Source organism: Fistularia commersonii, chromosome 9 (genome assembly GCF_037954325.1).
Source record: "Fistularia commersonii isolate RoL2024-O1a breed Wild chromosome 9, RoL_Fcom_v1.0, whole genome shotgun sequence".
Taxonomy (NCBI): Eukaryota; Metazoa; Chordata; class Actinopteri; order Syngnathiformes; family Fistulariidae; genus Fistularia; species Fistularia commersonii.
This window is the reverse complement of record NC_141292.1, coordinates 3,371,380-3,399,375: the sequence shown is the minus strand read 5'-3', so window position 1 is coordinate 3,399,375 and position 27,996 is coordinate 3,371,380. Positions and strand designations below refer to the sequence as shown.

General features: G+C 40.7%; 1 protein-coding gene across 4 annotated transcripts; it reads left to right on the top strand.

Annotated features, from left to right (window-relative positions):
- amacr (alpha-methylacyl-CoA racemase) lies at positions 1 to 27,782 on the top strand. 4 transcript variants are annotated; one of them, XR_015106573.1, is made up of 8 exons: positions 64 to 326; positions 6,565 to 6,821; positions 8,442 to 8,585; positions 9,814 to 9,974; positions 16,485 to 16,671; positions 19,845 to 20,011; positions 21,387 to 22,011; positions 23,922 to 27,782. XR_015106573.1 is itself a non-coding variant. In XM_086151951.1 (7 exons), the coding sequence occupies exons 3-7, from the start codon at positions 6,575 to 6,577 to the stop codon at positions 20,252 to 20,254; spliced, it is 1,149 nt and encodes a 382-aa protein (XP_086008077.1). In that variant the 5' UTR covers positions 1 to 133; positions 228 to 326; positions 6,565 to 6,574; the 3' UTR covers positions 20,255 to 21,330. The 4 variants fall into 4 exon arrangements, 1 of the variants encoding a protein (XP_086008077.1); XR_015106572.1 differs by having other exon boundaries at positions 23,595 to 27,782; XR_015106571.1 differs by having other exon boundaries at positions 21,387 to 22,564; positions 23,595 to 27,782.
- Positions 27,783 to 27,996: the final 214 nt, after the last annotated feature.

Below are 27,996 nucleotides of genomic sequence, written 5' to 3'. Positions count from 1 at the left end.
ATATTTAAGTAAAATCGTAAAAACTACATTTCCCAGAGGTCCTGATTAGGGGGGGTGCGCTTACGTCACCAGGAAGCCGTTCAAAAATATGTCTGCGCCGACGTACACAACTCTTCAAGAGAGCTTGTTTAGGGTCTGTCATCGCTTTTTATGGTCCATATTAAGTATTTGGAGTGATAATTTATTTTTTAAATCAACTAGCCGAATCGTCTTTATCTTTGTGGCAGACGCTCGCCGCTGGGGGAGCTTGACACTTCTTAACGGCTAGCAGAACTTTGTTTTGCTAACTTCGGAGGTACTTGGTATACGTGGACTCACGGCCAAAGGTGAGTTCTGCTTTATAAATAGACTTTTATGTTTACAGATATTCAACTAGCCCTCCTATTGCATTGTTCTCCTCCAGTGAGGATTTATAAAATGCCAAAATCACTTTGAGTTTGTCTTGGGTCAATCCCGTGGTGGTCGTTTCTCAGATATGCGTACAATTTGAATATCATGTTACCTTCGAAAACACATCCTTGGACCTGTTGTGAAAAAAAAAACAAAAACAAAAACAAAAAAAACAATAGAACCTGGATTGTTGACATCTCTATCAATTTTTGTTTCTTGCGATTTATTTTCTGTCTATTCAGGAGTGTTCATATAAACATTAGCATCTGCTCATCAGAGCAGAGTTTATCGTTGTGACTCTGCGACCGTTAAATGTGCAGTTTGTTCTCTGTCCGACAGATAATCTGTTATTTATCCTTATGGGTAGGATTTTGAATGGGTATCAATAAAGTAGTATTTTCATTATTTTACATCAGTGCGGCATGTTAACCGTAAATGTTTGGTTCAATGCAGTGGTGTTCTCAGTTGTGCCCATTTATATCTGCTGTCATAGTCCTTCATCTGAGTCCTTGTTCAAGGTGACGTCCTGTCCTTGTGTAGAATGAAAGGTCTTATAATCTGCCGTCTTTGTTTTTCTTCTGTCGTCTCCAGTTTCTTCTCAGGTGTATCGATCACAAACGATTGCTGCTAATGACACTTATGCGGAACTCCAACTTACTGCCATATTTTTCCCCTTGCCTGCGGACATGTACTTTTCCCACCCTGCTTCTTGATTTCCTTCACTCTCTTTCTGTCTATTTCAGTAGGATTTTTACTTCTGCCTTTTTATGTTGTTTGCTCTGCTTGACCATTTGACTTAGCATGAGCCAGGCCCTAAAGAGAAATGCCTGAATTACCATTTTTCAGTGTCTTCCTCCATTTCCCTCTGCTGCGCCCCTCAGGTGACCCCCCCTCAGTGAGTCATTTGCCTCCATCTAACACATTTCCTTTCATTCTGACTGATACTCTTTCATTGCAAATTACCATTCAGACCTGCCTACACATGTTTCTTTAACTCCTTTGCACGCTACTTTTTTCCCAGACTTTAAACACAGCACTAACACGCTGTGAAGAATTCTCACAAACAAGTGTGTCTGCTCTTTGTATACTTTTTTTGGGGTTCTCCCAGGGAACTGCTGAGTAATTGTCCGCACTTGGTAAAAATGGATTGATCCTCACCTTATCAGAAGATTTGTTTGGCATGAGTTGGGACACGATGTTTCACTGGGAGGCCTGTTCAGATTCTTTTTACAACTTGTAACTGAACACTGTTCTACCATCTACTTAATAAATGAGAATTGGAGCAACACGATCATACTGTCTTTGACATCCTCTTTGCAGTCAGTCATTAATAAATATAACCCATGGATATTGCTGAGCATTTTTTCTCTTAGCTGATGTGGAATAACAATCTCAGCTGCATGATGCATCAAGATGTCTGTGTGATTTACTTGAGACTGGTATCTTTTTGGTATGGCGTTCCTATCCTGTCACCCTAGAACACTAACCTTAAAATAAGTAATAACATCACTAACGTTGGGTATATTTTACCCAATACAATATTTGGGATAAAATACAGTTTTCATCAATTTATAGATGGGCCGATGGGAGGAGGGAAACAAACATACAATTAATAACATCAGTGAGCAGCCTGAAGCTACCCAAGGACCCATAAAACTCAGACAATGGCAACACAAGAATTGTGTGGGTGAAAATCACCCGACGTTAGTGTTCTAAGTCTTTCAAAAGGTGTATTTCTTTGTCCACTAATTACAGTGTTTCCTCTCAAATGCGTTACTTGGGTGTAATCACGACAACCTAGAACTCTTTTTCCAGCAGATGGCCTTAGTGTCGCTTTCGGAATCCTTAACTCTGTAATATGAAGTTCTTTTCCTGGCTGATCAGTGACTAATCACACAACATTTGACCAGAACCGCCAACTTTTTCTTTCAATGCATACTTACACTGACAATGATTTAGAGCCCTTGCCTGTTGCAACAGACTGTTGAAGGCTGCCACTCTTGTCTCATCTTCTAGAAGCCTCCTTAAAGGCATTGATGTCTGACAAGTTGTACATATACTTGACAAGATCTGGGATCATCCCCAAAAACCTCTTCAGCGCCTGCTGGTTCTGTGGAATTGGGAGCTTTTGTCACTTCTGTCGCTTTTTCCCACCGTCTGTTTTCAGCTTTCATCACCAAGCCTTATTTCCCAAAAACCTTGATTTGTGTCAAACACTGAAAAGTACTTGCATCTGGGAAAAAGCCACCTCTTCCAAGGTGAGCAGTGAATAGCGTTCCCATCTAATAGTTTAGTTAAATCCTTTAAATTCATACATTCTGTGAATTGCGTGAGTTTGGACTCTTAATTGTTAATTCATTCTATCTGCTCAGCCTGTCTTGTTATTACGTTGAAGTTTCTTAACAGCACTGTCGAGCACTGTCGCTGAGTGCACTCATAATCCTCACAGGAGCATACGTTACAGAAGTCACATTGTGTTAGGTTTTATGGTGAAGCCTTGAGAATATTATTTTCTTTCTTTATAGATTAATCTAGTCTCTTTACTACTGTTGTAACATTTTTTAAATTTTAATCTCAATCTAGTGTTTTCTGTCCTTGTATTCACATGCTTGCACCATTTTTTTTAATTAAAAAAAAACAACTTTAGTTTTAGTTTTTTTAGTTGAGACTCGCTGTGGCGACCCCTGACGGGAAAAGCCGAAAGAAGAAGAAGAAGTTTGTCTTGCAAAGCCAGAGCACCCCTCTGCTGTCTATTTATAGAGGGATTAAATTTTTTTCTGTCTTGTCTTACTCTTATCTTCTGCTATTTATATTCATATTTGTTACCTTTTTTTTTTTTTTTTTTTTTACATAATGCTACTGTGACAAAAGAAGTTTATCTAATCTTGGAGTCTCCACTGTCAACTGTGCTTGTATTTGAAATGTTTTGTGCTCTATTCATTGCCAATTTTTCTGTTCATTTAACTTTCTTGGTTTTCCCCTATGCAGACTTGTTTTCCACTGTCTTTACTTAGCACAGTGTTTCTCAAGTACTAATTTGTCATCAAAGACGTTTTTTCAGTTGGGTGTACTGGTACTTCTTTCCTATTTGCGGTTTCTGACTGTGCTCTGCGCATCTTTGTTAGTTTCATGCGCTGTACACCTTTCCTTTCATTCTAACTGACATTCTTTTATCACACATTATCCCCCAACACTTCTCTGAACTGTTGACCATATGTACATAAAAGTACTTTCTCTATCTCCCCCCCCCCCTTTGACTGCACCATTCCACTTTGGTTTCTCTCATTCACACACACGTAATCTGTCTTGCTGCCGCTAACGTTCATTCCCCTCCATTCCACTCTTCATCCTCTTCAATGCCCTCCTCACTTCTTCTTTACTAATCTCTGCTACTTTGTGGTCCACAATAGTCACCTCTTCGCTCTTTGTCAATTTCCTCATTCCTCAGCTCTTCAAAGTACACTCTCCATGTTCCCGTCACTCGTCTGGCACCTGTGAATACATTTCCCTCTCTATCCTTAATTACCTGGACCTGCTGTACATCCTTTCCATTTCTACCTCTCTGTTTTGCCAACCTCTATAGATCATTCTCGCCCTCCTTACTGTCCAACTGAGCATACAAGTCATTGTGCGCCCCTTGTCTGGCCTTTGGTACCTTGATGTTGAGCCGCATCCCCATGTGCTCCTGTCTGCTCTCCTCAGTCTCCTTATTGTCCCACTTTTTCTTCTCTAACCTTTTCCTCTGGATACACTTCTGCACTTCCTCATTCCACCAACAAGTCTCCTGATCGTCTTTCCTTCCAAACGAAACACCAGGTACTCTCCTGTCTCTTTGATCCAATTGTAGTTGTCCAGCCATCTGGAAGCTCTCCCTGACCTCCCAGAACCTTTCTCAACTCCTCCCTGAAAACCATACAATATTCTCCCCTTTTCATCTTCCACCACCTCATCCTCCACTTTGCCTTTGTCCTCTTGATTTTCCTTTTCAACAGATTCATTCATTTGTTACCAGTTACCGGTACCTTATGTTCCCGCCTGTTCTGGAAAAAAGTCTTCTCAGCAACATGTATGTGGAGGTTCTCAGTAATCCAGGTCATGGTCAGTTTTTGAATTTCCCATCCAACCTGTAGGGCATAGCCACTTACAGCATTGGGCATCACACCTTCCATTTCCAGCTTCAGACTCATCAGTTAGCACTTTTTTCACCTCCAAAACATTTCTAACAAACTTCTCCTTCATGAAAACTCCAACTAATTTTCGCTTTCTGTCAATACCTTGATGGCACAACTTAAAACCTGCACCTAAGCTTCTAGCCTTTCCTGTCTTTCCACCTGGTCTCCTGCACACAGCATATCCACCTTCCTTCTCTGCATCATCTCAACAAACTCCTTCTCTCTGCTTCTTAATACACCTTCCACCTCTCCTTCTTTGACCCAGAGTAGCCTGATTTCCACCGGTACCCTGTAGGTTTTCGGCATCAATGGCAGTCGTTAACCCGGGTCTAGAATGATCCCATGTGAGAGTCGTAGGTTTGATTTGCAAATTTTGTTTTACAAATGTTTTACGCAGCATGCCCCTCAATATTGATTTGATATTGATTATTTCAATATCAAAAATTCTGACATAAACTTGCATCCTGTTAAAGATAGTGGTGAGTTTTTATTTTTATATACACACACACACGCACACACACACACACACACACACACGATAACTGGCGTTGATGCTGATAACCTACAGGAGGGGGCATGCTGCGTATCTGTTTTATATCACTTAGATCTATTTCAATCTCATCAAAACTGTAGTGTCATGCAAAGATTAAAAGCCATCAACACACACAGTATGGGACCATGATTAATTTGAGTTTAAAAAATAAATCCGCTTTGGTTACAAGTTTGCTAACTTTCCTTAACCTCGTCAATATTTTATGTAATGCCACCAAACAGAAATGTTTGTGTTTGTGTCTGTGAAATTCTTTTTAGTTATTTAGTGTTCCGTGAAGTAAACAAATTAATCTTACATGACTGATTCCTGGGCAAAAGTGAAAAATATCTCTTTAGCAGAATGGAGGCCCTGTCTTGGCTGATACATAGTTTTGCCTCTGAATAGCTGGTTGCTCGTGTGAAACTGAAGCATTAGATCGGACAAAAAGGGCCTACATTGTTTCGAAGGCCACTGGCTGGAGAACGTGAAACAAAGCCAGGCAATTGTAGTTACAACCTCCTCAGCTATGAATGTCCCCCTCTTGTCGGATCTTTTGACTAATAAGACCTGCATTATTCTTGGTCTCAGCACTTTTCTTGGTGTCATGGTGGTTTGGATACTTACTAATAAGTCGTACTTCTAGCCATTCATCCATTGTCGACGGCTTATCCTACTCACACTGGATCACACGGGATGCTGGAGCCCATCCCAGCTGCCATCAGGAGAGAGGCAGGGTACACCCTGGGCTGGTTGCCCGTCAATTGCAGGGCCATCTATACAAACAGACCTTTCACTGTGTCAGTTGCACATCTGGGCAATTTCCCTGATGCATCCAATTAACCTACAGCATGTTTTTGGACTGTGGGAGGAACCAAGAGGAAACGCAATCAGAAACTTATGCAGAAACATAGAGATCATGGAAACTCCACACAGAAAGGTTCAGTTAGGCAGAGGAACTAACCTCTATGCCACCCACATCTTCCTTCCTACATTTTTTTTTTTTTTGCTCCCCTTGCTGGATTTTTTTCTTGAACCCTTTGGTTCTGTTCTACAAATGCTTTGTTAAAAGTTTCATCATATAAAAGAAACGTTATCAACATTACTGTGAGGATCGCATCGATGATGAAGTACTGCATATGCAGTAATTACAGTAATAATAAGTAATTTAAGGATTCTTTGTTTTTTTGAGTACTTGACAGCTTAAAAGTTGAGTGGTGAAAAATATTTATTTTCTTTTTTCTAATTAATTTATTTGGTCTTTTTTTCCCTTAAAGACTGAAAGAAGGCAACATTTTTCACAACTCAACTTTCCTTTACGACAGTTACATTTTTTGATTCGTTCGGCTTAGAGAATTTCTTTATTTTGAACTCAAAATAATTATTCATACACTGAAGTAATTTGCAGTTAATGTTTTAATAATGTGTTGATATTAACGTCAAGAAATCTTGTCACCCCTTGTCACCATACAGTGTTATTGTCATGGCCTTGGCTGGGGTGAGAGTGATTGAGCTGGCAGGCCTGGCTCCAGCACCGTTCTGTGGGATGATCCTGGCCGACTTTGGAGCACAGGTGATTCGCGTGGATAGGACAAAATCAGGCGGGAGTATGGACACCCTGGCCCGTGGGAAAAGATCTGTGGCCATCAACTTGAAGACATCAGATGGGGTCGCTTTACTGAAGAAGCTTTGTGTCCAGTCTGATGTGGTCCTTGAGCCCTACCGTCAAGGTCAGATCATTTGCATCCATCAGTGGTCAGATACAGGAAGAACAAATTTCAAGAATGAAATATACCTCTAAATTTAGAGAATTATGTTTTAAATACTAGATAAAGTACATGTATTCAGAAATACTTAGCTAAATTCAATTGAATTCAATGAATTTGGTGCCGCATGCTAAACGTGCAAATTCTTCACTTTCAGATTTCAAGGGAAAAAAAACGCAGCCCCCCCCCCTCTTTTCTAACCTCTTCCTCTGGTTATACTTCTCATTTCTTAATTCACATCAAGTATTCTCCTTCCTGTCTTTTTGACTACCTTAGCTGTTTTTGTTGTTTTTATTAACTGACTGTATTTTGTCCTTTCTCAACTCCCCCTGTGAATTTTTGGATCTAAAAGCAGTTTAGAACATCTGTTTGAGCTCATATTATTTGAAAGACAAATGCTAGTCTGGATGTTTCTGGTCTAAATTTTTCTCCCTTTAGCTTTTCCCTTCAGGGATTGCCACAGCAAATCAACCTTCTCCGTCTAACCCTGTTCTCTGGATCCTCCTCCCTCAGTGACCTCCTGCCTGGCAGCTCCAATTCCAGCATCCGTCCCTCATGACCGAACCCCCTCAGTGTGACTTCTCTGACCTTCTTTCCAAAACATCTAACATGTGGTGTTTCTCTGATAGACTCATTCCTGATCCTCTGTATCCTGATCACTCCCAAAGAGAACCTTAGCATCTTCATCTCTGCGACCTCTCGCTCTGCCTCTTTTCGCCATTGTAACTCTTTCCAGTCCATACAGCGTCGCTGGTCTCTCCACTGTCCTGTACACCTTTCCTGACAGTCTTCTATCGCATAAAACCCCTGACACTTTTCTCCACCCATTCCAACCTGCATGAACCCATTTCTTTACCTCTTTTCCACACTCTTCATTGCTGTGGACTGTTGATTCTAAGCACTTGAAATCCTTCAACTTCTTGATCTCCACTCCCTGTAGCCTCGAAGTGCCCATTGAAGTCTGCGCCAATTACCACTCATCTCTTGGGATATTCTGGAACTCCTCATCTAACTCAGTGGTCCCCAAACTACGGCCCAGGGGGCCGGATACGGCCTACCTCCACATTTTGCCCGGCCCTTGAACAATACCAGAGATGCATTATTATTATTATTTTTTCATTCTGGCCATGTAATCACGACATTGTGCATACATAGAACATAACATTCTATTCCCTCTGTCTGCAGTCTGTGCCTTATCTGAAACCCCACCCTCCTGGCCTGTGCCTCCCAGAGGCTGCATTATGCTTCTGGTCAAATTATAAATTAAAATGCTTTTTCTGGTTGTGTATTTTTCACCCTTAATGTTCCCTGGTTGTGTGTTTTTCATCCTTACTGTTCCTTTCCTGTTCCTTACTGTCCATTATTATTGACCCATGATGATGTTGCTGCTCCTTCAGCTGCTGCTTCTGCTGCAGTCTGTTTGTTCGTGGTCGCATCGCTGTCCTCTGTCTCTATTTATTTACATTTATATTCATATTTATTTCACTTTTTTATTTTATGACATAACTGTTACACTGCTGTGAGAAAGGAATTTCCCCTATGGGAATCAATAAAGTTTTATCTTATCTTATCTTGATATCCTAGGGGTAATGGAGAAAATGGGCCTTGGCCCCAACGAACTCCTGAAAGAAAACCCCCGTCTGATCTATGCACGGCTGACAGGGTATGGACAGAATGGAAGCTATGCCAAAGCTGCTGGACATGACATTAACTACCTGGCCATGTCAGGTAATAACACACAGACTGTAAAATATTAACTTACACTTCTGTGGTCAACTTTTTCTGCAAAAGGAATGGGATTGCTTTATGTAGATGCTGTTTTTTTTTTTTTTTCCCCACTGCTGTGACCGCAGTAATTCCGCATTCATAACTACTAACTGAAAGAGATTTGCATTCAAAACGAACCAAACAAACAAGTGTGTTACATTATCAAAGAACTCTTACAAAACAGCAATAACAGAAAAATGTAGTCTCCCAAGCATGAAAAGGACTGCTGATACACAGAAAGTGTAGCCGCAAGACTCTTGCTGTGGTTCTACTTCCGCTTCTTCTTTTTTTTTTTGTCTGTCTAAATGCCAAGTTCCTCTCCAAAGATAAATATAGTAGCGTAAATGTTTTTTTCTGATTGGTTTTTTTTTGGGATTGGGGATAATTTCCCTTTCATGCTTGTTGGATGCTCTAATTCATTGTTTGACCAAAGTGCTGGAAGTATGTGAAGAAGCTAAATACCGGAAAGACCTTTTATGCCGTTTTGATAATGAAGACAAAACAGGAAGGTGGCAAAAATTAGTTTTTGTTGGAATTCAAAACAGAAAATCAATTTTAGGTTTGCAAAACTATGAATTTGCGGTGCTTTCTAACCGTTTTTTGAATGTTCAAAATAATGCACCTCCCCCGATCAAATGATAAAAACATTTAGTTGTCATTTTCCATTATACTAACTTTAACTCAGATGATTCAAGCTACAACTCGTTTCTGTAATTACCTTCCTACCACTTTTATTATTTCAGTATGCATAAGAAGTGAACCTATTCGGTGGAAAAAGGAATTGAAGGAGGGATGACTGAGATAGAAATTTTAATCAAAATGTCACATGCATTTAAAAGCAATGCTTTTAAATGTAGCCTTGCTATAAAAAAGGGACCTTAGAAATGTTTTCCAGGAGTTTCATACACTCCTCCTTGGTTGTGGCTCAGTCTGTTGAGGTTTTTGCAGATAGTCTGAGTTGCTTTCCTGTTGCAGCACTGCTGCTGCCAGACAGTTTGCACAAAGAGTTTGTCTTACAGTTATTTATTTAGAAGTCACCTCACTGCCCTTTGAACATATAATAGGACTTAATTTCCCACAGTTAAGGGACTCTTTGCACTGAAGTCCGATACAAACATAGACATTTAAAGTTTGTGCGAATGTGGCGTTAAATTTAAGCTCCATTATTGTGTCTTGTTTTCTGTCCCAGGCATTCTATCCAGGCTGGGTCGCCGCGGAGAGAAACCATATGCTCCGCTGAATCTGATTGCAGACTTTGCAGGTGGTGGTCTAACCTGCGCCTTCGGAATAGTCCTAGCCCTGCTTGAGAGGACAAAATCGGGAAAAGGACAGATCATTGATTCAAGCATGGTAAGGAATTTGACATTTATTTTGCCATTCTCCATATCAATTTTTGGAAAGTGAAAATAGCTCCCTGGTGCCGCTAGATGCCACTTCGCAGCTCATGTTTCATCCATGATGACTTAAAGGCAGAGAATAAATATCCTGCAATGGAAATGTATAATAACTGACACATTGTGTTTGGAAACAGCAGAGTTAGGGTTTGGAAGCTGTCAAACCTTTCCCTATAATGGGATCAGTAAATGGTTTTCTTCTCTTCCCAGATTAATCAAAGTGCAGAGTAAATGTTTGACATCATCTGAGATAGGGAACACTCTCCAAACAAAAGCACAGATTTTGAAATAACTTCCTTCCCAATGGTTACATAACAATACATTTCCTTCTTTTGTGATACCGAACATGTTCATCTCAACTTGGTCATTGGCCAATTTTTGCCATTTTTTTTCTTTTTCCGCCATCATTTCATACACAATTAATGTCTCTATCCTACACAGACCTTAACACCTCATTAATGAGATAAGTGTTTGTAGCCAGAGCTACTGAAAATGAAAAATACATTAATAGGGCTTCTTCTATTCCTTTCGGCTTTTCCCTTCAGGGGTCGCCACAGCGAAACAACCTTCCCCATCTAACCCCGTTCTCCGTGTCCTCCTCTCTCACACCAACTACCTTCATATACTCTCACTACTTTCATAAATCTTCTCTTTGGTCTTTCTTGAGACCTTTTGCCAGGCAGCTCCAATTCCAGCATCCATCTACCAATATATCCCCTCCTCTGTACATGACCCAACCATCTCAGTCTGGCCTCTCTTACCTTCTCTTCAAAACATCTATCATGTGCTGTTCCTCTGATAGACTCATTCCTGATCCTATCTCCGTCCTGGTCACTCCCAAAGAGAACACTTTTCTCTGCCCATTCCAACCTATTTGAACCGGTCTCTTCACCTCATTTCCACTCTCTCCGTTGCTCTGGACTGTTGACCCCAAGTACTTGAAAATCTTCCAACTTCTTGATCTCCATTCCCTGCAGTCTCACAATTCAACCTGAGTTCCTCTCATTCACACACACATGTGCTCTGTCTTGCTGCAACTAACTTTCATTGCTCTTCTTTCCAGATCATACCGCCACCTCTCGAGATTTTTCAACCTGTTCTCTGCTCTCACAACAGATCACAATGTCATCTGCAAACATCATGGTCCTTGGAGATCCCTGTCTAACCTCATCTGTCAGCCTGTCCATCACCACTGCAAACAAGAAGGGGTTCAGAGCTGATCCCTGATGATAGCTGAAATCCTCCAACTTCTTCATCCCCACTCCCTGTAGCCTTACTGTTCACCTGAGTTCCTTTCATTCACACACATATTCTCTGTCTTGCTGCGACTAACTTTCATTGCTCTCCTGTCCAGCGCATACCAGAGTCCGACCTCCACCTTGAACTTCTCTGTTACCCCTACAGCACACCGCACTGTCTCACCGCTAGCATACATGTCCTTCACCAGTCTAACATAGTACAAATTCTGCATCTGTAGTACTCTTTCTAGGCATGAAGCCATACTGCTGTTCACAAATGCTGACTTCTGCTCTCAGTCGAGTTTCCACTACTCTTTCCCACAACTTCATTGCAGGGCTTATCATAGTTGCCGCAATTCTGCCCGTCCCTCTTATTCTTAAAAATAGGCACCATCACACTTCGTCTCCATTCTTCAGGCATCTTCTCACTCTCTAAGAGCCACCACTATGTCCTCTATTCTGCCTTTGTCCTCTTGATCTTCCTTGTCACCAGAGTCATCCTACAAACCACCATCCTATGCTGTCTGGCTACACTCTCACCCACAGTTACTTTGCAGTCACTGATCTCTTTCAGGTTACCTCATCTATACAAGATGTACCGTATTTTCCGCACCATAAGGCACACCGTATTATAAGGTGAACCTTCAATGAATGGCATATAGCCTAATTAAATAAAAATCATATATATGGAGCACCGCATTATAAGGCGCATAGAATAAACGCAACAGTAGTGGCTGGGGTTGCGCTATGTATCCACTTAATAGAGCTGCGTTAAAAGGAATGTCAACAGAACAGTCAGATAAGTCAGTCAAACTTTATTACTAGAATACAAACCAACGTTCTGACAACTCCGTTCACTCCCAAAACAAGTTAGTGCATTCACAATAGGGTACGGTACGTACCGGTAGCTCTTGCCAGTATTTGCGACGCCTTTGTTGAAAAAATGTATTTCCAACTCCTTTGGTCACTGTTCAAAGCTTTTCATAAAATGAAAGCACCAAGAAGGGGCGCCGCTAAATTCATTGATGTGAACTTACCTAGTTAGCGCTGTTGCCTTCATTCGAATAGTGACTGTTGTGACACTTCTACTTGCTACTCTCTGTTCAACTACCCACCGTTCAAGTTGTCCTTTAACTGTAGCCATCTTGCTTTGTTCCCTCGGAAACTCTGTTTAGTCTTCTTTACTTGCCGCAGGTCATCTTGTTGCTTCCTCCACTTCTGCGCCATTGATTCATTAATGTTGAATTCTTTTGGCATTGCTCTATTCCCGTGTTCTACTTCGTGACTGATTGCCTTGAGTTTAAACTCTGTGTCATAAGCAGTTTCTTGAAAGGCGCTGTTTTGGGGTCTTCACACATGTACACACACACACACACACACACGCACACACACAGAAATGAAAATGCACGCTTCGCGCAGTCGTATCCCAGCATGCATGCTCCGCGGGCTACTTCTTCTACGGGAGAAAATTGAGTTGGCGGCTGCTTCCCGTAGTTGTGTGACTTCTTGTGGCTCAATATTGATCCGTATATAAGGCGCACGGGATTATAAGACGCACTGTCGGTTTGTGAGAAAATTGAAGGCTTTTAGGTACGCCTTTTAGTGCGGAAAATACAGTAGTCTACCTGCGTGCACCTACCTCCGCTTTTATAAGGTACCCTATGTTCCTGTCTTACCTGGAAAAAAATGTTCACTACAGCCATTTCCATCCTTTTTGCAAAGGGATGTTCCGATATAGTCCCAATATTCAGAGTCCTTACTCTCCGTCCGAGACTCTTGCCTTTCCTCCTCTCTCTCCTCTTCCAAACACACCTTCCTCCTCTCCTTCTTTGACCTACAGTCGCCCAGTTTCCATTGGTTCCTTGTAGGTCATCGGTGCCACTGGCGGTCGTTAACATGGGCCTCATCTGATCCGGTTTGATCTGGTTATTATGATTGATTTGGATGTTTGGTTTTGGCAAAAGTTTTACGCCGGATACCCTTTCTGACACTCAGGGAGTCACCGGCACGTGCCCCCCTGAGGCTGGCTCAGAAAGACACCAACTTGTGCCGCCCTCAGGTTGCATTACCATACAATAATAGGGCATCATACTGAAACTATTGTGACAATTTTCAAAGCTGTCATAACAAAGGACATCAACTTAATCGGATATAAACAAATCTTTTCTGTTATTTCCCGTAGCTGAAACTATTTGTGTACATCCGGCTGCATGAAATACTGATTATCTTATGTCATCAGGATAAATAGAAGAAATTATCAGATGAAATAAAGGAGGTGATATTATTAAAACCACACCCAGTCATTTGGACCCTCCATGGATTTATCCACAAATTCAGTTGTAAAGCATTCATAAAGCTCCTTTCTTTTAACAAAACAATTACAAACTTTTCCAGAGCCTCGGGAGTCCCCAGGAGGAGCTTTTTTTGTTTTTTCTAACCTTTATATTGATTCATTCATAACATTGTTTTACTTAACCAACTCATTGAATAGCTCAGATTTTAGTAAGTACACCATCAGCTTTGTGGATAGCCCTCATGAAATGGGCTGCAAACATATCTGATATTCGTTATCGTGTTTCCTTACATCAAACAACAAACCAATGTAGCAAGTACGAACCAGTAAAGGTCATAATATATCATCAATCACATCAGTTCTCACTGTGCTACTGTCTGCCCGGTATGTTCTTATCAAGTATTCTTATGAACCCTCCCACTCGCTGCATACCTACACATCAGATCACAGCTTAGTGTTGGATTGAAATTCAGATTGTGACAGAGCAGAGGCAGGGTGAAGTTGAGCCCTGAATAGAACCTTGGGAATGAGGTGAGGGGTGAATCTGCTTTCCTTCATTCTTTGTCCTTACTGTCTTATGCTGGCTCATACTTTACGATTTTCCAGTCGTAGACTTTAAACTGAGAGTTTGAAGGAAATCCGAAGAGTCGTAGCAGAGTCTTATTGGAGTCGTAGTGCAGTCCCATTATTATACTTACTCACTTAATATAGTCATTAAGTGTAAGCAGGGCATCTTACAGTCTTAGCGCAGTCGTAGCTCAGTCTGTGCCCAGTCGATAAAATCACTAGTTTTTATGTTAAATCACAGTAAAGTCTCACCAATAAATGAGCTCCAACAAAACTGGAAATAGAAAACCTGGTTTGATGTGAAAGTATGAGTCATTTTTGTCTCTATGCAGTGAACAAGGATAGAAAAGCAAAGTTTGCAAGTTGTTTTTTCAATCACTGTGCCTGCTTTGGTCATGAATGCAGTTTTTTTTGGAAACTTAGATTTGTTGATGAAAGAGCCTCAAAATATGTGAAGGAATGCTGACTTTGACCTCAACCTCGATGACATCGAAAGCAATAAAAGCTTCTGTGATTTGTCCCTGGAGACTCAAAAGCAAACTGGCAGAAAACAGGTTAAGTAATGTTTCAGGGACGGTAAACAGTGTCTCGTTTAAAAAATGTAAAAGTTGATTATTACATAGTACAAGGCAACTCCCTTGGAATTTGAATTACAAATATCATGTGCTTTTTAGGGTTTCTTTGCAAAGGAAACCCTATTTCACGAGTCATTAAGTAATTCAGTCTTAAACAAAAGTGACCCGGGGTTATTTGACAGACACTGGCCATTGAGATAAATGTGAAAAGATAAAAGATTGACCTAGATTGGAACATAAATTCCTGTCCCTTTTGTCCCTAAACAAACATGTCAGTGACTTACATCAAATATAAAGTCCTTTCATATAAATTATTTTTTTCATTAATTCTCTGACTAAGTTTGAGTGTGGGTGCAAATGCAAAACTGGACTCAGCTGAAGTACTACATCACTGTCGAACCTTTTTGGAGGTTCCCCTTATACTAATTTTGACTATGCAAACACTGTAAGCCAATAGATGCGAAAGAAAAACCTACATTTTAAGAACCAGGTCAGGTGGATCTGAATCAGGTTTCAAACCAAATCACTGTAAAGCAAATTAGAAGCAGCTTGACGCATTACATAAAGGTGTTTTTCATGGTCACAAATGAAATGCTGTGGTGGGTGGAGGGGGGATCAAATTGAAGAATTGATTTGTGGTGGAAGTTTGGGATCTTTATTGAAAATAAAGCATCTCGTTCAGTCCACTGCAGAGGCAGCAGGCAGTATCTGCTGTCCTTCTGTAGCTATCAACCGATCCATATATATTAAATCCTCCTCTGTCACACCAACTACCTTCTTAAGTCTCCCACTATGTTCATAATTCTTCTCTTTGCTCTTCCTTCTTTTGGCAGCTCCAACTCCAGCATCCATCTATTAGTATATTCACCATCCCTCTGTACGTGACCAAACCATCTCAGCCTGGCTTTGCTCACCTTCTGTCCTAAACATCTAATATGTGCAGGCCAGTTGAGTTTGAAGAGTGAAATATAACACCACAATGTAATCTGATTGCCAGCTGACAAACAGTAATTCTAATTTTATTTGAATTTGATTTATTTTTGTCATCCTGCCATGCATAAATCCTTCTGCCAGTTAAAACGGGGACTGCAATACTCAGTTACTGGGTAATAGAGCAGATCAGGGCCTGCTTTTTTGAAGCCTCTCAAAGGGCCAACTTAGTCCTCTAGTTTTTGAAAACCTAGCAGTCTTCTTCTTCCAAAGTCATGCATAAATGAAAATTGTCAAATCTCTTCAAGGAAAAACTCACTCCTACGTTTGTAATTATCTAAAGGGAAAAGGAGAGTCTGACAGAGTCAGAAGCTGAATGAGCAGCCCACAAAGCACCGATGAGACAGACAGCACCAGCAGTCAGGGAGGACTTTTGGAATTACTTTAAGGTGCATGTAATACCAAATTGTGTGATCATTTTTGGTCACAACCTGTTTTTTTGTTTTTCATTAACATGATAACATAGGGTTTGCTACATGGCCCAATGTAACAACAACAGCGCAAGCAACCCTGGACCATTATCCTCTTTTTCTCAGTTGTGAGTGGAAAGGAATCCAACCAAACTCATTAGCACTAAAATCAAACAGTCGTTGTCTTTTCTTATCATCACTGCTCCAAAGGACCCTCACAGAATTTAAACTGACATTTAAGTCAAGATAGATAATCTTAACTACAAAAAACAACATAGATGATGAGGGTATTCAGCCCATCGTGAAGAGCAGAATTCATAAAATGTATCATATTGCTGCTGATATGGTTGGATTCCTGATGACCAGTGATTTTCTCTTCTCTCACATCATCAGGTGGAAGGAGCAGCATATGTAGGCTCATTTGTATGGAAGTCCGGTAGCATCGGGATGTGGGACCGTCCCAGGGGGGAGAACATGTTGGACGGTGCAGCGCCGTACTATGATACCTACCTGACCTCGGATGGGAAGTACATGGCTGTGGGTGCCCTAGAGCCGCAATTCTACAAACAGCTTCTACAGGGTTTGTAAATGACACGTGAACACATTTGGACGTACAGTAATTCAATATTGTGCAAACCTTACACAGATGGCCACCCTTATGTTTGAAAGAAAAATTACCATAGCATGTAACACAAGAGGTACTAGGAGGGAGATTGTGAAACTTTTACTACCACCTATTATTACGTAACTGCTGTAGGCATCACAAAGTAGACAACAATCGTATTTTGCAATGCTATGCAAAGATGAACTAAACTTCCTTGTCTGTGTTTCGTCTGGATGAAATGAATAAGGTTTCTTTTAGAGTTACCCCCAGGGGTAACTGTTATTGCTTTGACTTACACTAATGCTGGGCTTACACCTTAAGACTAAAGATTTTGTTAGGAGTCGTCTAAAACTATCAACTCACATCTTAAGACTAGTTTTTAGAGTCTTAAGACAGGGGGTCCAAAAGACAGGGGGACCAAAGACAGGGGGTCTCACATCTAAAGGCTTTGCAAAGATTTTGAAAAGATTCGTGGAAAACTACAACTAGATTCTTTCAGCAATATTTTGCCACCATGCAGTGTTTCAGAAGGTGTCCTCAGAGCCTCTGCTACTTCAGAATCAGAGAAACTTTATTTGTCCCCGAGGGGTAATTGGAGGTCATAAGGGGTTGCATAGCAACTATGAACCTCTATTACTATGTAAATATAGATATATAAAGTAAAGAAAATAAAAGTGAGATAAAAATAAAGTGAAGTAACTCCAACAGCAATAAGGAGCCTTAAATAAAACTCATTATTATTATTATTGTCATCGCTTTTCCTTCACCGCTTAGTAATGATATGTAGGAGAGTTGACATTGAACAAGCTTGGCTGTTCTGCCGACAGTTCCACCGTCCGCTCCTCTTTCTGGATGGTCCATACTGATCAGGACGTGCTTTGTCAAAACAGTTCATCCATACCTCAAACAACAACCGTTTCTGCCACCAATACTACTCTGGTGAATGTTTGTCAACAGACTTTACAGACCTAACAGACTTTGTTATTCTGTACACCGAAGGTAGGTACAGAAGGAAATTTGCATTTGCATTGGCATCATCTAAACTCTCCTTGCATTGATTTGGACTGGACTACATTCCAGCCCAAAGCTGGACTGCATTCCATCCTACTACCTGGAATGAAGTCTACATCATGTGAATCAGTAGACCAGTGGTCCCCAAACCATGGCCCAGGGTCCGGATATGGCCCGCCTCCACAGTTTGCCCGGCCCCTGAACAATACAAGAGATACATTATGATTTTTTTTTTTTCATTCTGGCCACGTAATCGTGACTTCCACATGCATAGAACGTAACATTCTATTCCACCCTTCTGCAGTCTGTGCAGAAACCCCTCCCTCCAAAAACAAAAAAATCCTGGACACACCCCTGTCAAATAACATGGAATAATGGTGAAAAGATTAGGAAAGAGAAAAATAGATTCAGAATGCAGGGTATTTAACCTGGTAGGTGTATTTAACTAGGTATGTGTTGGTATCAGTTCGGTTTCATAGTCTGCTTGCTTTCTGGTTTTAACAGTGAATTTGATATGAGAGAGCTGCAGACAGTTGTGCCTACACGAAAGTTAATTTTCGTTGGTCTTTTTATCTGTGAAAAACTTGAAAAGGGTTATTTAGTTATTACTTATTTCAAAAATAGTGTTATTTATTTCACTGATGTTATTTATTTTCTGATTTTTTTTCTTCTGTCAAGATCCCAGAAAGGGTTAATTTTTGGTTCTGTGTGGCTTTCTGGAAAACAATAAATTTATTGGAAAACAATAAATGTTTACGTTTAGACACCTCTGCGATTGTCACACTTTTTGTTACAAACTGGCCCGACCCCCAGTCAGAGAAAAGAAAAGATATATTGCCCTCGCAGGAAAAAGTGTGGGGACCCCTGCAGTAGACTGTATTCAAAGAAGCAACGTTGCTGTCTTTGAATGCAGTGTTTACTCTGTTTTAATACTCTTGTGTTATCATATTACCGGTGTCAGACCAAGCCACATTTTATATCTTTAGTACTAAATCACAGCACTGTATCTTTTGCACTTGGTCAGCACGTCTGAACCCCAGTCTTTAAGATAATTTATAGAAAGCTAACATTTCCCCACGAGCAAGTACTTGGCAACAGTCGCGAAGGAAACTCGCATGTTCGGGAGTGGAAAAAGAGAGGGGTGAAGGAGGACAAAGATCACAAATGATCTCTTCAAGTCTGGTGTAAAAGTTTGGTGCGATTGGTTCACATCCCCCTCATGAAGCCGAGGTGCACATTGAGAACGAGAGCGGTTTCTGAGTTGATTTTTCTTGTTTTTTGAAGACAGCATGTAATGATCCTTTTTTTTCTTTACTATGAAGTGTGGCATTTTCAGCACAGCATGTGAAAGAAAATTACTTTCGCAATGAGGGGTTCCCTTGTCTGGCTAAAATAGAACTTTGTTGCCCGAGCTGGTGGCCAAATGTCATTGGAACTTGACAAGAGCTGTTCATCATTTAATTTAAAAATGCATGTTTTGAGGAGTGCTTTGAAAGTCTTGCTAAACATTATTTAACCGTTCACTTGTGTCCTTTACAGGTGAGTAAACTAACATAATAGAAAACCAATTGGTAATGCCTTCTAGCTCTGCTGTTTTTAAAAGCCAACAAAAAAACGTTTTTTTCACAACTCTTTAATGGAGATATTTTATGTATCTGCAATTCTTTTAACTGCCTACTTCCTCTTTGAGGTACTAATGGCTGCCCATTTCCTCCCAACAAAGGTTTCACATCTAGCATTTTTCAAATTCTGCCAACTTACACCACATTGTCTCATTGGTTTCACAATGGTTTGACTTGTCCAACAAGGGCAGTAGGATATGTTTCACCAATTTCCCACATGAGAAACGGGACGGAGAATAAAAGTCCTCCGATGCTGGAAAAAGGAACATTTGCCTGACGGGTTCCCTCTTTTTTTCAGTTTTGGCAACTTTGAGCCAATTCGTCTGATTTGCTACTGTGGACCGCAGGAAACGGTTTCAATACCGAGACAAAGTTCCTTTTCATGACCAGATAAAATCCCCCATAGTGGACAAATTGACTTTTTCCACAACTCCCTATTCAACAGGAAACAAGTCTGTCTTTAATAAAATGGCACCTGACAATTTTTTTTTTTTTTTTGTGTTCTGTTTCCTCTAGGACTAGACCTTGACGCTGACACGACACCTCCGCAAATGAGCTTTGAAGATTGGCCAGAGCTCAGGCGGCTCTTCACTCAGAGATTCGTGTCAAAGACACAGGCTGAGTGGTCACAAGTGTTCGACAGTACAGACGCCTGTGTCACACCTGTGTTATCTTTCGACCAGGTGAGCTCACACCCGCATAACATGGAAAGAGGTTCTTTCATCAAGGACTCCGAAGGGCTAGAAAGCCCTCAGCCAGCCCCGGTATTGTCTCGGACTCCCGCTGAACCATGCATCTCCTCCGGTCCTGCCGTCGGAGAACACACGGTGGAGATCTTAGAGGAGCACGGATATGCATTGGAAGAGATAGATCAGATGCTTGCCGCTGGTGTTATCGAGTGCAACGCTCCCAAGGCGAATCTGTAAAGATCAGTGTCTTCTCTCAGCATCTCTTGGTGCCATTAACTGACACTGAGGGCATGCATCTTCATTAGCAAAGGCTATTAAGAGGGATAGACGTAACGAATGAATCATTCAGGAAAAAATTTTAACAACTGGGAACATGAATTTAGATTTAGGGGGTGTGTGGACGTGCTAGGCTTCAATTATTTGCATGACAAAAATGATGGGAAAGAATTAGACTTACTATTTTGTCTTACCAAGGCTTTTTTTTGACATACTAGCCAACATCTATGGCGGATCTCTCAAATGACCCCCTGCGAAACCATTTCCTTGTCTCAACTTTGTGGTTGGAACACCTGTCCATTACAGTTTCCAGCCTATTTTTGGTGTTAGCAGATTAACAGCACCGCTTTTTCTCCCATTTTGTCCTGCCACATCAGATTTATGAAATATTAGTGCTGCTTATCAGGAGGTCAGTGGAGTCACCCACTCTATCCGGCAGTCAGTGATTTGAGCGGATTGTAAGTGTCAGGTGAGTCTCAATCAATATCAAGATATTACTATTGGTTTCCAAATACTTTGGTTTCAGAAAAAGAACTGGGAACATATTGAATTCATAAACTGAGGTGCTGCTGCAGTAAAAGAATGATATGTTATACTTACCTCAGTGTCTTACAATAGCAGTTGACTTTTCCTAAACATTTCTGACTCCGTGTCACTCGGGTGAAAAATGAAAAGCGCCTTTCATTTGTATTTGTCCCAAGTACCTGTTTATTTGTAAAAGCACAAGCTGATTTGAATCTGTACAACACTAATGTGTTATTACTTTAACGTTATATGAAATGATCCACAGCATGGCATAAGACAGTCTCCGTATTGCTACATATCCACAATAAAATGGATTTAACTGTGAATTGATGATAACACGAGCAGAAACGAAACCGTTTCGCTTTCACGTTCTTTTTCTCTTTTAGTGTCCTCTAACAATCGATGACATGATCAGATTTATTTTTATATGATAAAGTTGATGTTATATGAAATTAACTGGCAAATATCTATGAATAAAGCTTTTAATTTAAAAAAAAAAAGGGAAAAATAAATGGTCTGCACTTTGTGCTTTCACACAAGATAGCATTCACCCATTCACACACTGTAGGTGCAGGGCAGGCCATCAGGAGCAACTGGGGCTGCAGTTTCTTGCCCAAAGACACCAGCATGCTGGCAGAAAGAGACGGGAATCGAACTGACAACTTGTATGATCATCAGTCACAGTGATTACTCATATTTTTTCCAAACTAAATCATTGTCATTTCATTTATTAACTATCCCCCGCTTGTCATCACTTGTCATCCCTCAGCATGATTGAAAGCAAGACCAGAAATTACGTCGAGGTGAACCTGTTATCGTCTGTAATCTTCAACTCATGGATTTTTTTTTAAATGATGCCGTGGAAACATTGAAAAATCAGTCGTAATCGGTATATTGATTAAAAAAAAAAAGAGACTTGACTTAATGAGTTTTTCCCTCTTAATATGCTCCTGTTTTTTTTGTCCAATATGTTACTCGACTGACTGACAGAAACCAAAAGCATACATCTGGATCCAGAGGGAGAAACCGTTGCACTGTATGAGGAAGTCTCAAGTGGTGGAGAAGTTGGTCAGAGCGATGCAGGTCATGTATGAAAGCTGTGAAACAGTAGTGAGCTGTGACAGAAGTTGAGGATGGTACTGCATCACAGATCAACTCCTGAGCACCTTCTATCTGACAGGTTGTCAGATAAGGTAAGACAGGAATGAATGTAGTCTCCCCATGGTCTTTGGAGAGGCAGTGTGATCTGTAATGAGAGTGGAGAGCAGCTCGAGGAAAATCTAGAGATTGAAGTTTGCCCAGGAATGGAGAGGAATGCAGGTCGACCATGGCAAGATAGTTCTTATTTAAGATAGTTAAGCCATAAATATATCCGGCTTTCTACTTCACAATGGTTTCATAAACGAAGACCAATGCATGTGTTTGACCTTGCAGGTTTTTTGGAAGAAATCGGCATTACACATGAAAGCATCTGGTGACAAAACGCCCATTTGGATGCGAATAGCACGCATGTTTGCTATATTTCATACACAAACAATTCACTGCCGCAAATAGGTGATAAATGAAAAGGTTAAGTGGTTGACTTACGCTTTGAATTTAAAAGAATACATTTTTAGTTTTCTGTTGTTTAGATTTAGCAACTGGTTTTTGGCTTGCTTTCCAGACACGTGGAATTCTAAGCAGAACATATCGATTATAAAAGAACTTCGAGGCAAACTTCATCTCATTCAATAAAAGAAAAAAAAGGTCTGTGTCCTTTTGAGCCTTGTGATCAATGGACAGATGTTGAGGTTTATTTTCGGAGTGAGAAGGACAGATAGGCTCGGGAATCAGTCCATCAGAGCGACAGCACGTATCAGATGTTTTGGAGATAAAGTGAGACTGAGATGGTCTTGACATGTACATTCCATTCTGAAATCTAAATTTTCTTGGAGGCTTCCTATGAGAAGCATACTAAACAGCGCTGCTAAAAATATATAAAACCATAAACTATAAAATAAAAACTTCCTGTTTTATGAAGTCACTAAGGAATTTTTATCTTAACACTGAGCTGTCTTTGGAAACAGCATTATAGAGTGATATTGATTAAGCCAGGTTGTCTTGGTAATCTCTTCTCCAAGAAGACTTAATAGCTCAAACCTGCTGACTCACATCTTATTCATCTGTGCTCATTTGGATTCTGGGCCTCACTGAATGTTGTCACTGGCGGGAAGGAGTTCTGGTGGACTGGATTCCTCACAGGACCGTCATGAGAAACCATTGTATCTGATAATTAATTCAAGTTAATGCTGAGGTCATACAGATATGTTCATCGCATGTGCTTTCTACATTTCACAACTTTTTTCATATGTTATGTCCTGGGAGAGGAAGAATTCCTCTTTGACTGAGGGTTTCTCCATTTTTTTCCCCTACACTCAGGGTTTAAGGACAAAATTTGCATATTTTAAAGCCATTAGATCCAAACTTTTGCCCATCTAATGAATAAACTCACTTGAAAGTGAGAACAGATGAATGTGCATTATAATGTTTCGTAATTGGCACAGTGCAATGATCACACTATTACGTATTGCGATATGACCAGAGAAACACAGGGACGCCGGATAGTGTTTTTCAGATAAAAGAATGTAAACTCTAGGCATGCCATAAATATTGGGACATGGCAGCCATGTTGCAGGGCGTTCATTGTATTATTAACCCTGGTTATCATGGCAACTGGACTTTGTTTTGATTTAAGATATCCCATCCCCCATCCAATCTGCTTCTGCATTTCTGACAGGCTTAGGGGACTCGGTGGATCGTCTGGAGTGGGTCATTAACCTCTCCGGGTGAATCATAAGTCAGAGATGGTTCTGTTTTGGGTCAGAGCTCAGCTGCGAGTTTTATGCGGAGAAAAGGTTATGACGGAGAAGATGATCCCCAAGGTCCTCTCTCAAATCATCTGTGTTCTTTGACTGGACATTGCTTGCATTCTGCGCTGGGGCCATCTGGTTATTCAGAGGTTGCTCTGTCTTTCCAACATAGGGATCATTCCACCACATTCTCATCTTTGTCTGGTCCTTGCGGTGCGTTCGCCTCTACCTTAACAACACACATCTCTCTGCAGAGCTATCGGCACCTTATGAGTCCTTCCGGGATGTTGCCGACCAACACGAGGTTCTGCCGGCTCCTGTCCAAACTTCAACGCAATTGAATTAACGGACATTTTTGGACCCAAACAATCCAGCCTGTTGTCTTCCGATCCCCTATTCAAACATTAAGTATTACCTCAGTTTCTCAATGACACACATTCACACGGTGACGCACACATTCACATTACTCCATTCAACCCTCTTGCCACCAAATGATGTGGCTTCTGCGTTCAAAACCCATTTCAATGTAGATCAGTGGCCACACTCCATCCATATTACTGAGATATGGATTGGGTGTGGATATGGAGATATGGATAATCATTGTGATTAAATATTGGGAACTCAAATTTAAGATGCCACACAGGTGATGCACAAAGTACAGTTGCTGTGATAAGCTTTGACTACATTAGACCACGACCGAGAGGAATGAGGGCCTTAAAAGATTTTACGAAAAAATGTTTTTCTATTGTCAGGTTAAAAAACCCACATTACTCCATCAATCAATGATCAAACTATCCAAGTAAATAAAGAAAAATATCATCCAACACTAGTTATGATATTGACTTTGTTCAAAACCTTTTTTTCACAATTAAGAGGGGCAGAATAACACAATAAGTACAACTAACAAGTGTGAGCTGCTAAGAACATGTGTGACAGATGCAGAATTTTACGAAAAACAAATGGCTACACACAGCCTTGCAGATTTGCCTGCAAAAATACCTAAATATATTGTTACTTTTAATTCTTGGAAAATTTGTTGTTTTTCCGGAAGGCTAGCTTTGGCATACGTCGCTCCGTGTTTGCTGTCAAAATGCCGACGTAGATTGTACTCTCAGACAACCAACACTGCCTCATAACACAAAAGACATACTGGTTTTTGTCATTGAAGCACAAACGTGTTCGCCTTCCCATCTTTCTTGAAACAGCCTTCCACCTGCATCAACTTTTCTCTTCCTGGACATTAAGGGATCATTTGTATTTCTCAATTCCACTTGTTGAAAATGGCGAACACTTCACGGGTAACATGATTGGCATGAATAATGGGAAATGTAGTTTCTGGTCAATGAATGTGTTTGACTTATTTTTTTTCAAGACATTGAGATGTTTTAAGATGTTTTTACGGGCCACATAAAATGATGCGGCTGGCCCCATTTGACCCGCGGCCTTAGTTTGACACATGTGGTCTAAACATTCAAGGATGTGAAATGTAAACAAATTGAAAACAAAAGAATCTCCACCCTTCAAAAGCATGAACCAGGTCCTGCTTTTGAAATATCTTGTTGCCACAATGGGTGTTGGTAAAATGTCGAAAAACAGTCCCTGGCCCTTGCATAAAATCAAATGGTCACTCGGCCGTTCTGGCCTCGTACGGGTTAGTCAAATGTTACGTTGAATTTCCAATTTAAAAAACCCATGTTGTGCTTGACTACTGTGAAATCCAGAATGATTTTATTAGTTCAAACTGGCCAAGTTGAAACCATCGGAAGCTGTGAGAGGTGTGTGGGCAGATGTCTGCTCTCCTAGTCTCGATTGAATTTGGAATATGCAATGACTACCCATGAGAGACGGGTTGTGAGTCGATGTTTACTTTTGTGTCATTTATAATTTTTGTTCAGTAAATTCCTGAAATATCAAGACCACGGCTAATAATAAGCCATTTCGCCTAATGTTGAGATATCTGATATCCAGGCTTTCTCATGATCAAATTTTGAAGTTGCTTCTCCAAAGGGACCACCAGGATATGTCGGAAAAACAACTTGGACACGAGGGTGATGACATCCCAACACAACAGTATTATGAACCCATCCAATGTTATGACTGGACAGCTGTTTCTCCATCTTCTTACCAATTCAGTTACGCTGCAATTGACCGCTCACACTTCCACATTTCTATTTGCCTGTACTTCGATTTTCAGTGAACACATTTTGACAGTTTACTTTTATGTTTCTAAATATTTCACAAGATAGGTCATTATAAAATCAATGTATTTATTGCACATGTATAAATGCCTACAGCTGCCTTTGTGAGACATGAGACAGTTCTAGTTAAATGCATGACTCAAGCGCCCTAAAAAAAAAAAAAACATTGCTTTATTGCTTTTGTCCCATTCACTGATCTTCATTGCTTGTATCATCAAGTTGTTTTTTTTGTTTTGAGTTTTTTACCGTTCTGTTACTATGGATTTTGTGTGACCTGTCTGATCTTGTCATTTTCTTGGTGCTGCTCGAAACTTGCTTGGCAGCCCTCCCTGAACTGGGATCTTCCAAGTCTCTTTTCTGTTTGCTTTTAAACATGGAGTATAGTCTGCTAATTGATAAATTGCTAATCATGTTTTTATCTAAATCACTTACTTTCAGTGAATCAATTCATGGTAAGATTATAAAGGACAACTTTTATAAAACTGACATGGAACATAAAATACAACTTTAAATTCAAGTCAACATATAAATGTTAATGTGCCTGTATGGCAAGTTAACGATCTCCACCTTATTACAATGGTGATACACCCCATTATCCCTAATATGTGATTTTCCAAACCTAAATGCATGGAGTGATTTGTATGTATTATGGAAAAGCCACGTCTCAATACAGTAATTACAGTGGTTCTTCTATTTTCAGCGATTCCCTTCATAGGTCGCCACAGCGAATTAACCTTCTCCATCTAACCCAGTGCTTCTCAATTATTTTCTGTTACTGTTACGTTTCTGTTCTGCAAGAAGAAAACAATCTGCCCCCTCAGTCTTCGCGGCGTCTGTAAATTATGTCCTTTGTCTATAAATTATTAAGTACACCTCTGCATAAAATTATATCCTTATTAACATAAAAGAAAACAAAAAAGAAAGAAGTATAGTTCAACTAAAGAATACCGTTATTAACATTGTTTTTAGTCTGTAACTGAAAAGATTTTAACCCTCTCAGGCTCAAATTAAGTTGTAGTTGCAGGAAAAATCTGATATTTGGCTGTCGCAAATCTGCAACATCTGCCTGGAGAGGGTTAAGTGTTACGTTTCCTCGTCTCTCACTGTGGTCATGGTGACGCCAAGCGTTACATACGCTCTTTGCTCCGCCCATTCCAACCTGCTTGGACCCGTTCTTCACCTCTTTTTCACACTCTCTGTTGCTCTGGTCTGTCGACTCCAAGTACCTGAAATTCTCCAACTTCATGATCTCCACTCCCCGGAACCTCACCGTTCCACCCGAGTTGCTCTCATTCACACACATATATTCTGTCTTGCTGCGACTAACTTTCATTCCTCTCCTTTCCAGAGCATACCTCCAGCTGTCTAGATTTTCCTCTACCTGTTTTCTGTTCTCACTACAGATCACAATGTCATCTTCAAACATCATGGTCCATGACAATTCCTGTCTAACCTCATCTGACAGCCTGTCCATCACCACTGGGAACAAGAAGGGTCTCAGAGCTGATCCCCGATGGAGTCCAACTTCCACCTTGAACTTCTCTGTTACCCCCACAGCACACCGCACTGCTGTCTCACAGCTAGCATACATGTCCTGCACCAGTCTAACATACTTCTCGACCACTCCAGACTTCCTCATACAATGCCAGAGCTCCTCCCTTGGCACCCTGTCATATGCTTTTTCTAGGTCTACAAAATCACAAAGCAGCTCCCTGTGGCCTTCTCTGTACTTCTCTATTGGCATTCTCAAAGCAAATACCGCATCAGTAGTATTCTTTCTAAGCATGCAGCCATACTGCCATTCACAAATGCTGACTTCTGCTCTCAGTCGAGTTTCCACTACTCTTTCCCATAACTTCATTGTATGGCTCATCAACTTTATCCCTCTATAGTTGCCGCAATTCTGCACGCCCCCCTTATTGTCAAAAATGGGTACCGTCACACTTTGTCTCTATTCCTCAGGCATCTTCTCATTCTCTAAGAACCCTTTGAATAAACTAGTCAGAAAATCTACCGCTGCCTCTTCCAGACGCTTCCACACCTCCAGAGGTATGTCTTCAGGACCAACTGCCTTTCCACTCTTCATCCTCTTCAATGCCTGCCTCACTTCACTTTTAAGAATCTGCCATTT

Coding starts and splice junctions, on each gene's coding strand:
- amacr (XM_086151951.1), top strand. CDS start 6,575: ATGGCCTTGGCTGGGGTGAGAGTGATTGAGCTGGCAGGCCTGGCTCCA. Junction 6,822..8,441: donor CCTTGAGCCCTACCGTCAAG/GTCAGATCATTT, acceptor TTGATATCCTAG/GGGTAATGGAGAAAATGGGC. Junction 8,586..9,813: donor TAACTACCTGGCCATGTCAG/GTAATAACACAC, acceptor TTTCTGTCCCAG/GCATTCTATCCAGGCTGGGT.